The sequence below is a fragment of the Helianthus annuus genome, chromosome 3 (assembly GCF_002127325.2).
Source record: "Helianthus annuus cultivar XRQ/B chromosome 3, HanXRQr2.0-SUNRISE, whole genome shotgun sequence".
Classification (NCBI taxonomy): Eukaryota; Viridiplantae; Streptophyta; class Magnoliopsida; order Asterales; family Asteraceae; genus Helianthus; species Helianthus annuus.
Genome location: NC_035435.2, coordinates 148,245,403 through 148,259,970, shown reverse-complemented (window position 1 = coordinate 148,259,970; position 14,568 = coordinate 148,245,403). Strand labels below are relative to the sequence as shown.

Here is a 14,568-nt window from a genome sequence, read left to right as displayed (position 1 = left end):
GAAGTATACTATAAGATGGTAAATATTTATCAGTTATTTTCAAAAGACACATTTTAATAGAACAAATGCCGATCACCCCCTAAGGGTTGTTTGTTTATCTCTTAAAGAGACTCTTAATGGTTTAGACCTCTTACTGGTTCAGCACTTAATGGTTCAGACTGTTTGTTTCGCGAGAAGATGTTTGAATGGTTCAGACATTTGCCTCTAAATGGTTAAGAATTATACAAAGTCTGAAAGGTTAAGACCTCTAATCTGAATTGGTCAGACATTTGTCTCTGAACGATTAAGCATTATACTGGCTCTTAATGGTTCAGATCTCTTACTGATTCAACACTTAATGGTTCAGACCTCTTACTGGTTCAACACCTAATTATTCCGACGTTGCCAAACAACCCCTAATTATACTTGTTTATTATGTTCACATAAAACCAACTAGTTTTACAACTACTATGATCCACCACTGTCTTATTAACCAGAACTGACCATACATCATGTTTTTTTAAGGGGGTAACTTTATAGAAATGCAACCAAGTTTGCTAAGTGTTCCAATTATATCACTCTAACTTTTTTTGTTTCTCTAAAATCACTGAAGTGTTACTTGATGTTCTAATAATATACAATTATCAGGTTACCAGGTCATTACGATGATGTGTCAGGTTTCATTGATTTTTAATCTTTAATGAATAAAAATAAATAAACAATACCTGTATATTTAAATGATTAACATTATTCTACCATTTTCTCATTGTTATATCATGTTCCAATAAAATGCAGATTCCCACACTTGCGTAGACATACTTTAATTCAGCCGATGATCTCACTTAAATGTGTAGAAGCATAAGCGAACATGCATAAGTTAGTTATAGGGTATTGTTTTAGCACCATAGCTGCGAAAATGAACAAATCTGAGAAATGAAAGTCGCCGGAAAATCACGAAATGAAGGTTGGAGATTTATGTGGTGCTACTGGTGGTCAACAAAGATGGTGCGCGGTGGAGACTTCGACTAGCGACGTTGGATACAAGTTACAGTGTCGCTTCTGTTCGTCGGAGTACCTCATTTCTTGCTGGAACTTCAAAAGAAAATATAGTAGATAGAGAGAGAGGTGGGAGAGGGTTGTGATGGGTGTTGCAAGCGTGTTGTCAGTGGCGTGTGGTTGCTTGCGGGTGGCTTGCAGGCGACCGACGAGGGGCGGCGAGTTGCAACGGTGGTGTGCAGGTTTCTTCTAGGTCATATGGGGTTTCAAGTACAACAGACATACATAAGCTTTACATTTTATCTTTTTATTTAATTTCCTTTTTATACTGTTATTATTATTTTATTTGTTTAGTATGTGTATATTACTAATAATTGTTATATCATTATTAAATTATAAGTTTAACGTGAATAAATATAACATTTCTAGATACTTAAATAAGATTAAAGAATAAAAGAAAAAATGATAACCTGAGAACCTGATAATTACACATTATTAAAACACCAAATTAAGGTTTAGTTACTTTAGAGGGATAAAAAAAGTTTGAATGATTTAATTGAAACACTAGACAAACTTTATTACATTTATGTGATTTTCTCTTTTTAAATGACTAATCATGTTTTTATTTATTTTCTTTTTCAGTCAGTTTTCACTAAAATAAATCTAACAATGATAGTTTGAGGGTTAACTATAAGAAAGTAACCCGAATTACCCATACTACACTAAAGTTTGGCAACTTCAAACCTAACATTTTCACAACGTTGAATCTAAAGTTAATACAAGAGGGACAAATTAGGGGTGTTCGAAATTCAACTCAATTCGAATTCAATTATCAAGGTTCGAATTCGAGTTGATTCATATTCGAGGCCCACTAATCGAATACAAATTTATGATTTTCAATTGGATTCGATTCGAAATTCGAATTCACTTTATATATAATTTTTTTAATATATACACACCCACACACATGTATACACACACATAACACATTTAACTTCTAAACTTGATCAAAGTATGAATTACATCCATAAGTGATAAGTTTATACGTAATGACAGATAACCCATACTACTTATTTCTAAATTTTTAGCTAACTTAAATCGCTACAAGGAACCAATCTATCTTCTAAATTTTGGTATTTTGACATATTGATAGCTAATTAATTTGCAAATAAGTATATTCTATGTTAAATATAATTAGTTTGTAGTAGTTTTAAAAATGAATGTAAAATAATTTATTGTTTTGGGTGACCTTGAATTGAATCGAATTTATTTTAATTCGGTTCGAATTCGAGTTTCAAATATAAATGGAATCAAATCAAATACGAATTCATGTAAAGAATAAAAATTTGAAAAATTCAATTCGATTAATTCAAAATTCATTATTCGATTCAATAAACACCTATACAACAAAAATCTTACTATATAATAAAAGAAACCACTTTAGGGACACTTGTCATCATATTAGGTCATCTCTTATATAGATAATTATAATTTTAGTTTAATATCTTCTAATTAATTAATTAATTAAAGATAACCCTCCTACTAAATATTATTAGTTTAATATCTTATGAATAATTATTATTTAGTTTAATCTCCTTCTCATTTATAATATTATTTATTTGAATCTATACTATATAATAAAAGAAACCACTTTATTAATTATATTTGAACGTTTTGTTTAGTTTGGTATCAAATAAATTTTATGAAACTTAAAATAAAATTAACTAATATTGTTTATCATTTATATATTTACGGAGTTTTAAATAAAGGGTTAAATTTATTGAGAGTTCGTTAACAAATTTTGCAACAATAGAATAATCTATTTTAATCATGGAAACCAAACTTTGTATTAATATATTAAATATTTTATTTTCACTATACAAAATTACATTTACTCGACCCATGTAACACATGAGGTTTTTTAAGATATAACTTTTTATTATTTGATATATAAAATTAGATTTATTCAATTCGTACAATACACGGGGTTTTTTAAGGATATATATTTTTTATTATTTAGTACAGAAAATTACATTTATTCAAACCGTGTAATGCGCATATTTTTAAAGATGTAAATTTTTTATTGTTGGTATATAAAATTACATTTATTCAACCCGTGTAAATGAGGTTTTTTAAATATGTATTATTTTATTATTTGGTAAACAATATTACATTTATTCAACCTCTGTAATACACGTGGTTTTAAATATATAACTTTTTATTTGGTATATAAAATTACATTTATTCAACCCGTACAATATGGTTCTTATAGATATAACTTTTTATTATTTAATATATAAAATTATATTTATTCAATCCGTACAATAAATGAGGTTTTTAAAGATATATTGTTTTATTATTTAGTATATAAAATTTATTTGTTCAACCCCGTGTAATACACGGGGTTATAACCTAGTTCACACTAAACATAACCCCAACCACTAGGAAAAAACAAAAAACAAACAAACATTGCAAAAATTAATATCCCAAAGACAAAACTTAAGACTGCGGGGTGTGGGGTGTGGGTTTGGGCGGTGGAATGCATTTAACGCTAGCTATACCACACCTGGCCAGAGTTGGCCATGGCGTTGCCCCGCTGCGTGGGGATTGAGCCTGGCGGGGACTGAGGTGACATGGTTGGCTTTGATTGGCTAGTATTTGATGACCGTTGGGCTAGCCGTTGCCCAACGATTATTTAAAAAAAAATCTTTTAATTATTTTCTATATAAACCAAACATCTCTCACTCATTTTTACCATCCAAAAATTCAAAAACCACTATCAAACTCCAAAAAATGTATATATCATAGATTCTTCAAGTTCAAGCGATTCTTATGATAAATTTGTTTTGTCATCCTCATCCGACGACGGGGCGAAATTATTATTATTAGTAGTGCCGATGGTGGTGAAAGCTATTGTTGAATATGCAAATGAATGGACTTCTCAACCCCAACCCAAACGGAGGAAGTATATTGTTCGTGAACGCGAAACTGCAAACGATTTGCTGATTTGGTAGAACATGTTTCGACACTTCCTAGATTCGACTCCAATGAAGATGAAGATAATTGATTTTTTTTGGTGATGTAATGCTTTTTTATTGTAGTTATTTAATATAAATAAAATGTGTTTTTAAAATTATTTACTAAATTCTATGATTAATATAAAAAAAAAAATTAGGTGCCACATGGCACCCCAACGCCGCTTAGCCACACCTTTTCCACACCCCATTTTTTTGGGTGTGGACTGATGGTGCCCACACCTACCACGTGTCGAGTAACGCCCCAACCCAAGCCCCTCCACACCCCATAATCTAAGGGGCTATTTGGCAACTTCTGAATTGTTAAATGCTGTCCGAGAAAGAGGTCTGAATCATTAATTGTTGAACCAGTAAGAGGTCTGAACCATTAAGAGCCAGTATAATACTGTTCAGAGGTAAATGTCTGATCAATTCAAATTAGAGGTATTAACCATTCAGACTTAGTATAATTCTTAATGATTCAGAGGCAAATGTCTTAATCATTCAGATGTTTGTTCACAAAACAAACAACATAAACTATTAAGTGCTGAACGATTAAGATGTTTGAATACTAAACCTTTTCTTCTAAAAATAGAAGCAATAATTGCAACACAACTGTGGCCCCCAAACAAACAATCAGAGATATGTTTACACAACACATTATTTAAACAAGTAGAAACCATTTGTGTATCACTTCGTCTGCACCGTAAAGCCTACTGCTTCTACAGGTGCGCTCTCTCTCAGTCAGCAACTCTGCCGATCGTTTTCGTCTTCAACTCTTCACCGTCTCGTCGAACTAGCGATCGTCGTTCACGTCACCGGCCACCGTCTAATGGTAACCTAATGGTACTTCACTCTTTTCACCACTCGATCACACGCAAACTCGTTCAATTTCTTACACTCGATTGTTTACTTTTGAATAGTCGTCGGTTTAGGTTTCGTTAGAGAAGACGGAGACACAGCGATTACTTCCAATTGCTTCGTGCTGAAACCCTAACTCTGAGAATTGGGCGTCTGTGTGGTATGTACGCTATTTCATCTGTGATTCACTTTTTGTACAATCATATTGCAGTTTCACAACTTGAAGTAGACAATCATAAAAGTGAAAGTTTAGTTTAGGGTTTAGGGGACGGCAATTTCTGACCTATGACATGATTAAACTCGATATAAAGCAGTTAAACGAGTCGTTTTCATGTTTGATACTTGTGTTAATCGTGTTGTCTCTGACCTGTGTAACATGATTAGACTTGTTTTGCCAGCCCTAGATTTTCTGAGAACGGACTAAGAATAGCTGCAGCGCCTCATTTTTAGAAGTACACAAATGTTAAAGAACTAGTTTAGTGTTATGGTGCTAAGGATTTTCACAGAACAAACTAAGAATAGTTGCAGTTGTTTTGAATGTTAATTCTTGTATTCTTCAGTTGCAAAGTTGATATGATTTTGATGTGTATTTAATACCAATGCTCTTCAACTTACTATTTGTATAGCAATTATTTATCTGCACCAGTTGCAATTCATATTTATTTTGAGGCTGGAAATTAAAGAGGGGTGGGATGAGTGAGTCAGTTTCGAAGTTCAGAGCCTTGGAACCACGTGAATTGGAAGGGAATGGGTTACCTGATTATTTTGTTTAATATTTTTTTTTAATGAAATATGAATGTGTGTCAAACAGACATAAATACATGAGACTGCTAATCATATATGGATCACTGTAAGAAAATATTTACTCAGGTAAGCATCATAAGAGTATATGAACTCATCTGAAATAATCTGTTGAACTACTTACTGATCAAGTTCTGTTGTCATGCCATATTCTATGAATACAGACTACTGGCCTTGAAGTAATACGAAAGTCGATGAAATGGAGTAAAATAAATAGAAGGGGCTTGATAAAGTGATAAAGTAAGCACCAAGGGATATGATTGAGAGATTAATATCCAACCACTAGATAATTTTGATTGATTTATATAAAAACTAGGATTTCATAACTACCCGATGATTCTGATTGGATGAAACCAATTGTTATAATCCTCTTAGCTGTAGTGAAACCTTACCTCTTCACCATAGCACTAAGGGCTATGGTTATTACAAAACAAAATAAAAAATACACGGAGGGGGCTGTTTTCTGAAAAAACATGGTAAAGACAATGGTTAAAGTAGGTGGGGCGGGTTTTCTTGAATTCTATGGTAGGAGACGAGACTCGAGAGAGAAAATTCTATCAAAACCCTAACTACTTGGAGGGCGCTAATTAGAAGATTTTATCTTTTGTGTTGGTATATGCTTAAGATGTTGAATTATATCAATTTTGTATATCTTTTTGGTATTGGAAGCATTTGTATGCGTGAAACATGAACTAAAAATGATAAAACGGGTTCTTCATATTTGGATGTTGACCTTTTGGACATCTTGAGTTTTATGAAAAATAGTATCATGCAAGTAAAGTACATTGTTTCAGTAGGTTCTATTATTTTTCAGTTATCGTGTAGCTAACTGGCCTGGTAAAAGAAATTACTATGTGTTCAAATCCTGTGTTGCTAAGCTGTACTGCCCAAAAAATAGGATTCATCTTTATGACATTTATTCTTATAATAATTTTTTTTATTCAGACTTACACAACAGGATTGAAAATCAGTCATCTAATAGAAGATGGATACGAATAATTGGAGGCCTACTCAGGGTGCAAATGGCGCCATTGGTGACCCCACTATGGAAACTGGTGATTGGAGGGCTCAACTGCAAGCAGATTCACGGCAAAGGATTGTGAACAAGATGTATGTAGTTGTATTATTCTTTTAAGTTTCTTATTTTTTGTGCTGTAAATATCTGGCATTGTTTCGACCGACATGTGTTGACCTTGTGTAGAATGGATACCTTGAAGAGGCATCTTCCATTCTCTGGACACGAGGGACTACAGGAGCTTAAGAAAATAGCTGTGAGGTTTGAAGAGAAGATTTATACTGCTGCTACAAGCCAGGTTTGTTGTGTTCTCTATATCATCTACGGTTTTGCATTGTTGGCCTTAAAACCATGTCAATTTTTGGGCTTGCAGTCTGATTATTTACGGAAGATATCTTTGAAGATGCTGACTATGGAGACTAGATCACAAAATCCCATGTCAGACCCCATGCAGTCAAACTCTACTGCTAATAGTGTAAACCCGTCTGATCCAGGTATCTCATAATACAGTATCATTCGGTGTTCGTCATTATTTCTACAAAGATAATGCTTTTTTAGTAAATTTATTAATGTTTCTCCAATGGACAGGTTCTCAGGTGATGCAACAAGTGAACAACCAAGGGCAACAGCTTCCTATTCCGGTTGCGTCTAATAATATGCAACAAGGACAACAAATGATGTCACAGAGCATGCACAATAACATTGGTTCAACCGGAATGCAAGGCTCTTCTGGTTTATCATCTGCATTGCCACCTGGCAGTGGCTTACAACAAACCCCCATGACAAATGTTGCTGGTCAAAATTCAAACTTGCAGAACATGCAAAACATGTCTAGTGTTCAACAAAATACTGTAGGAAACACAATGGGGAACAATAATTTTGCAAATCAAAGGCAAATTCCAGGACGACAACTTGTTCCACAACAGCAACAGCAACAGCAACAGCAGCAACAACAAACACAAACTCAAAATTCACAGTATCTTTATCAACAGCAGTTGCATCAAATGGCAAAACAGAAACTGCAACAACCGTCAATGCAACCACACATGCAACAGCAACAGCAACAACAGAATAATATGTTACAGCAAGGTCATCTGCAGCAGTCTCAACAATCTGTTATGCAACCGACAATGATGCAAACATCTTCTCTCTCTACAGTTGTACAAAATCAGCAGCCTGTAGTACCGCAATCGTCACAACCGTTAATGAACCAACAATCGGTTCTAAGACCACAAAGGCAGCAACAAGTACAACCAATTCAGCAGCAACTACAATCAACACAACAGAATTCAATGGGGCAACAGACAAATGCGACAAACATGCAACAAAACCAGCTTATAGGGCAACAAAACAACTACTCTGACATGCAACAGCAGAGGTTGATAGGCCAGCAAAATAAGCTTTCAAGTCTACAGCAGCCACAACAGCAGTTAATTGGTCAACACAACAATCTTTCTAGCATGCAACAGCAGCAATCTGGTCAACAGCAACAGTTGATCGGAAATCAATCCGGTAACACCAGCATGCAGACCAATCAGCATTCAGTGCAACAAATGTTACAATCTAATAAGATGCCTATTCAGCAACAGAATCAGCAGAGTTCAGCGAATTTGTTGCCGACACAAGTTCAACAATCACAACCACAGTTACAGCAGCCGGTGATGCCACACATGCAATCACAACCACAGTTACAGCAGCAGCAGCAGCAGGTGGGTATGCAACAACAGTCGAATCTGCTGCAAAATAATATGCAACAAAGGCTTCCAACAACAGGTGGTTTTCAGCAGCAAAACGTGATTGATCAGCAGAAACAGCTATTTCAGCAACAGAGAGCTATGCCAGAGGCTTCATCAAGTAGAGTTTTTCATTCTTTTTTTTTTCTAGTATCTGTTTCTTTTTTCAATTACTGAACTACATATAATGAGCTAATGCATGAAACTTCTGCTCTTCTGTAGCATCATTAGATTCTACAGCTGGCAATACAAATGGCGTAGATTGGCAAGAGGAAGTGTATCAAAAGGTTTAGTATATTATACTACATTTCTTTTGAAGCAGTGAAGGCACCTGGCATCCCATTTTGCATTTGAGTTTAACAAAATCATCACCATTATTCTAAACCAAAGTTTACATTTGCTTTGCTTCGCTACTGATAAATATTAATCAAATGCTAGGGTTTTTGCCTGTAATCATCCATGCGTTGTCATTCTCTTGTTTAGACTGTGGGGTATGGGGCTTGGGTTGGGGCGTGGGTTGGGGGAAAACGCCCAAGCCACCACCGCGGGTGGGCTTGGGTTGGGGCGTGGCCCTTGGGGCTTGGGTTTGAAGCTGGGCGTGGGGCGGGCTAGCGGTCCGATGTGGCGGCCTCCTATTCGCTTTGTTGGCCATGTCATAGCGGGTGTTTGTAATTTTTTTTTTTTAATAAACTGCCAAGCCACGCCCCAACCCAAGCCCCGCCATACCCCACGGACACGTCACCCAAGCCCCACCATACCCCCACGGTCTTATGAAGTTTGTACTATTTTACTTGAATAGCATTGTCACCATTATGACCTGGATTTGTATATATTTTGATTACAGATAAAAGCTATGAAGGACATGTATCTACTAGATTTGAATGACATGCACCAGAAAATTCTTTCCAAATTGCAGCAGGTAAGTTAGCGTCTCATATCAAAATTGGAAATCTTTTAGGTGTCAAAGCATGTAGAATCATTTAAAGATAATATGTTAACTTGCAAAAGCATACAGTGAAATGCAATATTTTCTTTTTTTGATTTAATGAAAATCTTTTGTTGTCCAGCACGATTCTCTTCCTCAGCAACCAAAAAACGAGCAACTTGAGAAGCTGAAAGTGTTCAAAAACATGTTGGAGCGTTTCATGCAATTCTTACAAATTCCTAAGCATGGAATATTACCTAATTATAAAGAGAAGTTGGGTACTTATGAGAAACAGATTATTAACGTCATCAATTCAAATAGGAGGAAACCAGCGGCCCCTCAGCAGCAAGCACAATCACAAGCACTTCCTCCACAACACATGCAATCTTTGCAGCAATCACAACAAACACATTCTCAATTGACACAAGTTCCGTCACATGATAATAATCAGATGAATTTACATGGTTCCATGGCAACAATGCAACAGAATAATATGGGCAATTTGCAGCAAAATCCTGCCGTTTCTCTCTCAGGGGGTTCAAATGCTCAACAGAACATGATGAATTCCATACAGCCCAGTTCTAATCTTGACCCGGGTCAGAATACCGGTATGAACTCCTTACAGCATGTCTCGAATGGCTCTCTTCAACAAAATACAGTGAGTGGGACCCAACAAGTAAACATGAACCCGATGTCACTACAGGCGAACTCCAATATGCTTCAAAATCAGCATATTAAACAGCAGGAACAACTGCTTCAAAGCCAACAACTGAAGCAGTTTCAACAACGCCAGTTGCAGCAACAGTTTTTGCATAAACAGCAACTTTTGCAACAGCAGCAACAACAACATCAATTTCACCAACAAACAAAGCAGCAGCTGCCAGGAAATCAATTATCTCAGCTTCCTCAGATAAGTGATAGTGGTGATATTAAACTCCGACAGCAGCAGATGAATGTAAAACCAGGTGGTTTACAGCAGCATCATGCAGCGGCAGTCGCCGCCCAGCGGTCCGCTTATCACCAACAGTTAAAGCCAGGTGCTCCGTTTTCACCTCAACTCCTTTCGGCTGCTTCTCCGCAAATGTCGCAACATGCATCTCCTCAGATTGACCAGTCAAACATGTTCAAATCTGCCAACTCACCGTTTGCTGTACCGTCTCCTTCAACTTCCTCTGCATCTCCTCTCCCAGGGGAGTTTGAGAGAATAAATGGCGTTTCTTCACTATCTAATGTTGGGAACCTCGGGCATCAACAACAACCACCTAATCAAATTGGTACACCTGGCATATCTGCATCCCCTTTACTTGCGGAATTCACTAGCCCAGATGGAAATCATGGTGTTCTGCCGTCAATGGGACCCGGAAAGTCCACTGTTACAGAACAGCCTCTAGAACGCTTACTCAAAGCGGTCAGTTCTCAATTTACATTTTGTATATAAAATAATAATAAGGATCATGGGTCGAACCAACTCAGGTTAGAACAGATTGGGTAAGGGTTTAAAACTAAGCAGTTAAAGCAGTAAAAAATTGGATATCGGTCAAGGACAGATATTTGAGATATAGGTTATTGCGGTGGGATATTGGTAATTTTAATATCATGTAGAATTCAAATATATAGCAATTTAACACTAACACTTGAGTATACTCTCTTACCATTCACAAATTAACCTTTTGCAACTTGCAAAACACTAACAATAGCAAGTAGGAACTGATTAAGACTTAAAACACTAACATTTAACACTAACAATTAAGACTTAAAACACTAATAGCATCAATAAGAAGAAAGACGAATGGTAGAACTAAGAAGAAAGGTACTGATATCAGGAAAATCAGTGATATATCGGTCAATATCGCAGATAATTTCGGTACCAGTATTTGACACTGATATTTTACATGGGGACAGATAACTGTTATTTTGGTGATATATCACCAATATTAACTGTATTATATGCCATAAAACAGATTTTCAGCATACATGTCACCTGTTTGTCCTGTTCCCCTTATAGCTGAATTTCTTATTTGACCCGCTTGAGATTAAAACACTACCAAAACTCGATACATTTTTGAAGTAAATTGGTCGAAATTGTCAATTTGTCACCAAAATGTGGGTTTAGATGCTTTTGGCTATTGGCATAAGGTATACACTAACATCTTGTACTTATTTATCTTCATAGGTGAAATCGATTTCGCCTACAGCTTTGAGTGCTTCAGTTAGCGACATTGGTTCGGTTGTCAGTATGATTGATAGGATTGCAGGGTCAGCACCGGGTAACGGGTCAAGAGCTGCAGTTGGTGAGGATTTGGTTGCCATGACAAAATGTCGTCTTCAGGCTAGAAACTTTGTCACTCAAGATGGAACAAATGGCATTAGAAAGATGAAACGATTTACAAGTGCGATGCCATTAAATGTTGTATCATCCGCTGGCAGTGTAAATGATAGTTTTAAGCAATTGAATGTTTCTGAGACTTCAGAACTAGATTCAACTGCATCTTCTGCGATCAAAAGGCCCCGAACTGAGGTACTATCTTTACAACAACTTTTGTATTTTCTCTCTACTATATGCATGCAAGAGGCTAGAAACCAATTTGTACTGTCTTTGCTCTCTCCCCAGTTCACACACTTTACCCCAAATCTTCAATTAGTGGTGCAAACGAGCCGAGCCAAGCTCAATTTTTATGAAAGCTCGGCTCAGTTCGAGCTTTGTTTTCAAAGCTCGAGCGCGGCTTGTTGGTAATTTCTCGAGCTCGGCTTGTTTGTTATCTATTAATTAAAATATTAAATAAAAGTAATATAAATAATAGACTCGTTTAGGCTCACAAGCTCGATAAGTGAAGCTCAGGCTAGGGCTTGTTTACTAAACAAGCTTATTTTTAGGTTCAGGCTTGGCTCGTAAACAACTTTAAATAAGGGGTAAATGTTATTAAATATTAATAAAAACTACACTAAGGCTCGATAAGGCTTGACGAGCCTGACGAGCTTCACATGTCAGGCTCGAGCTTGGGCTTGATAAATAAACAAGCTTTATTTTAGGCTCAAGCTCGGCTCGTTTCGAGCTTTTTTTCGAGCCGATCTTGAACATCTCGCGAGCCGCTCGGCTCGTTTGCACCCCTATCTCCAATTCCAATTCTGTTAGTCGTGCACGATAAATTCAGCTTTATATCTTATTGGCTATTCAAATTTCATTTATATATACTCGATGTATTTACCATGTATATTTTTTAGGATTCTAAATATATATGTTTTTATAAATATACAATCAATGAATGGGGGCGTTGCTATAAATTTTTAGTGGTGTACTTGTATCTTTTTCATACATATGGTAATAACCGTAACAATAATGATGATAATATCACGACTATGGTTGAAGATTTAGGATTTTGAACTATGAGTTGACAACCATGATGTATACTTTATCCCGTTGTTTTAACATTTTTACTTGATAAACGAAACCTGGAGATGAAGGTTTTTTTGTACTACAGACTAATCACGCTCTTTTGGAAGAAATAAAGGAAATAAACCGGGGACTCATTGATACTGTTGTAGCTGTTAGTGAGGAAGATGTTGATCCGGCTGCAGCCACTGCAGCTTCAGAGGGCGGTGACGGCACTGTGGTTAAATGCTCCTTCAGTGCTGTAGCTCTTGGTCCAAACTTGAAGTCACAATATGCTTCAGCACAAATGGTGTGTAATTAACTATATGATAATATTTTATGTTTGGTTATATATTTTATTGCTCTCCATGTTTCATGCTTACATTTATTTTTCTCAAATAATATATAGTCGCCTATCCAACCATTAAGGCTGCTTGTTCCTGCGAATTATCCAAATTGCTCCCCGATGCTCTTGGATAAGTTCCCCGCTGAAGTCAGGTATCGCTACAATTACTATGATAAATATCTTCAATGATTTGACTACCGATTTTTCTGATAGTAGGATAGCGTAAATTCGGAAAAATCCTATCTTATTTGTTGCAATCTTTTCTTGATGGGGAATTTTTCTAATATGAATTTACCTTATTTGCCTGTGTTCTTTAGGGTGAGCAGAAACCCCACCCATGTAATTAACCAATGATTTGGTTTTGGTTTTTTAAGAACTTAAAAACCAAATGTGTGATTAGGTTTTAGTTTCATATGATAACCCGGGTCAAATTAACCAAACTTCCTCATTTTAAAATTAATGTACTTCTCTCCTTATAAATTTTTGGTTGAACTATTGGGCCAATAATTACTTGTATACGTTACGGTTCTATCTTTGTTAGGCTTTTTTTTTGACAATTTTACTACACTATTGAGCTGGAAACAACCAGCTTGCCCACTGTTAGTGGATATCCTAAAAGATGGGCAAAAGTCAAAACCGATTAACCGAAAAACTGAACCAACATTAACCAAAATCAATCAGTTTTCATTTCTAAATATTTGAATCGATTTTGTGTTTGTTGACCTTTAACAGCATTTATGATGCTTGTTTTGTCACAGTAGATCTTTCCGGTTTGTCAATAGTAAAGGGCACTTTAGTCATTTGGTGCAAAAACTAAACATAATATACAAGCTTTGCAGTTGAAAGGAAAGAACATAAGAGGCAATTTATATGGGATGGGGTCAAAGTGAGGGTTATAATTGTCTTTTGACTCTTTATCTTTGTTTACAGCAAGGAGTTTGAGGACCTTTCAACAAAAACAAAATCAAGATTCAGTATTTCTCTCAGAAGCCTTACACAACCAATGTCACTTAAAGACATTGCAAGAACTTGGGATGTTTGTGCACGCGGTGTAATCTCAGAGTATGCTCAGCAAAGTGGCGGTGGTACCTTCAGCTCTAAATATGGTACCTGGGAGAACTGCTTAAGTGCCGCTTAATCTTATCTTCTTTGGAAGTTATTTACCAAGTATAGTTGTTGTCTTCCATGCTTTTACATTTGCGTATTTAAACAAAATCTTATCTAAGCTTTCATATTGTATGATATACCCGTCGTGTATGTTTATAAAGTTTAGTCGTTTGGGAATTTCGCATGAGCTTTTTTCATCTTTAGTCGTTCTGTCATGAAAATTGTGAAGTTATGCTGTGTTTAAGTAAATTTTGTAGTTTTTTTTTTTTTTTTTTTTTTTCGAGGAGGTTTGTTTTTGGAGTTTGACAGCATTGGATTTGTAATTGATTAAAGAAATTGGAATTTTTTTATTCGCTTGGTTCGTAAATAGATCACATTTGGTTTTTCTTAATATTATAAAGATTTAGGTTTGAGGTGGTGT

At 35.8% G+C, this 14,568-nt stretch overlaps 1 protein-coding gene across 8 annotated transcripts; it reads left to right on the top strand.

The window, feature by feature from the left end:
* The first annotated feature begins 4,664 nt into the window (after window positions 1-4,664).
* Window positions 4,665-14,350, top strand: LOC110929990 (mediator of RNA polymerase II transcription subunit 15a). Of its 8 annotated transcripts, none has more exons than XM_035987565.1 (14): window positions 4,665-4,835; window positions 4,925-5,010; window positions 5,816-5,891; window positions 6,597-6,761; window positions 6,853-6,964; window positions 7,040-7,160; window positions 7,255-8,520; window positions 8,622-8,686; window positions 9,244-9,318; window positions 9,467-10,732; window positions 11,498-11,842; window positions 12,804-13,004; window positions 13,104-13,192; window positions 13,971-14,350. In XM_035987565.1, exons 4-14 carry the CDS (start codon window positions 6,637-6,639, stop codon window positions 14,176-14,178), a joined length of 3,873 nt encoding a protein of 1,290 aa, XP_035843458.1. In that variant the 5' UTR covers window positions 4,665-4,835; window positions 4,925-5,010; window positions 5,816-5,891; window positions 6,597-6,636; the 3' UTR covers window positions 14,179-14,350. The 8 variants fall into 8 exon arrangements, 7 of the variants coding, with proteins under 7 accessions (XP_035843458.1, XP_035843459.1, XP_035843456.1 ...); XM_035987566.1 differs by lacking the exon at window positions 5,816-5,891 and having other exon boundaries at window positions 4,913-5,010; window positions 7,255-7,262; window positions 7,296-8,520; XM_035987563.1 differs by having other exon boundaries at window positions 4,913-5,010.
* The last annotated feature ends 218 nt before the right edge of the window (window positions 14,351-14,568 follow it).

Coding starts and splice junctions, on each gene's coding strand:
- LOC110929990 (XM_022173187.2), top strand. CDS start 6,637: ATGGATACGAATAATTGGAGGCCTACTCAGGGTGCAAATGGCGCCATT. Junction 7,161..7,254: donor TGTAAACCCGTCTGATCCAG/GTATCTCATAAT, acceptor TCCAATGGACAG/GTTCTCAGGTGATGCAACAA. Junction 10,733..11,497: donor TAGAACGCTTACTCAAAGCG/GTCAGTTCTCAA, acceptor TTATCTTCATAG/GTGAAATCGATTTCGCCTAC.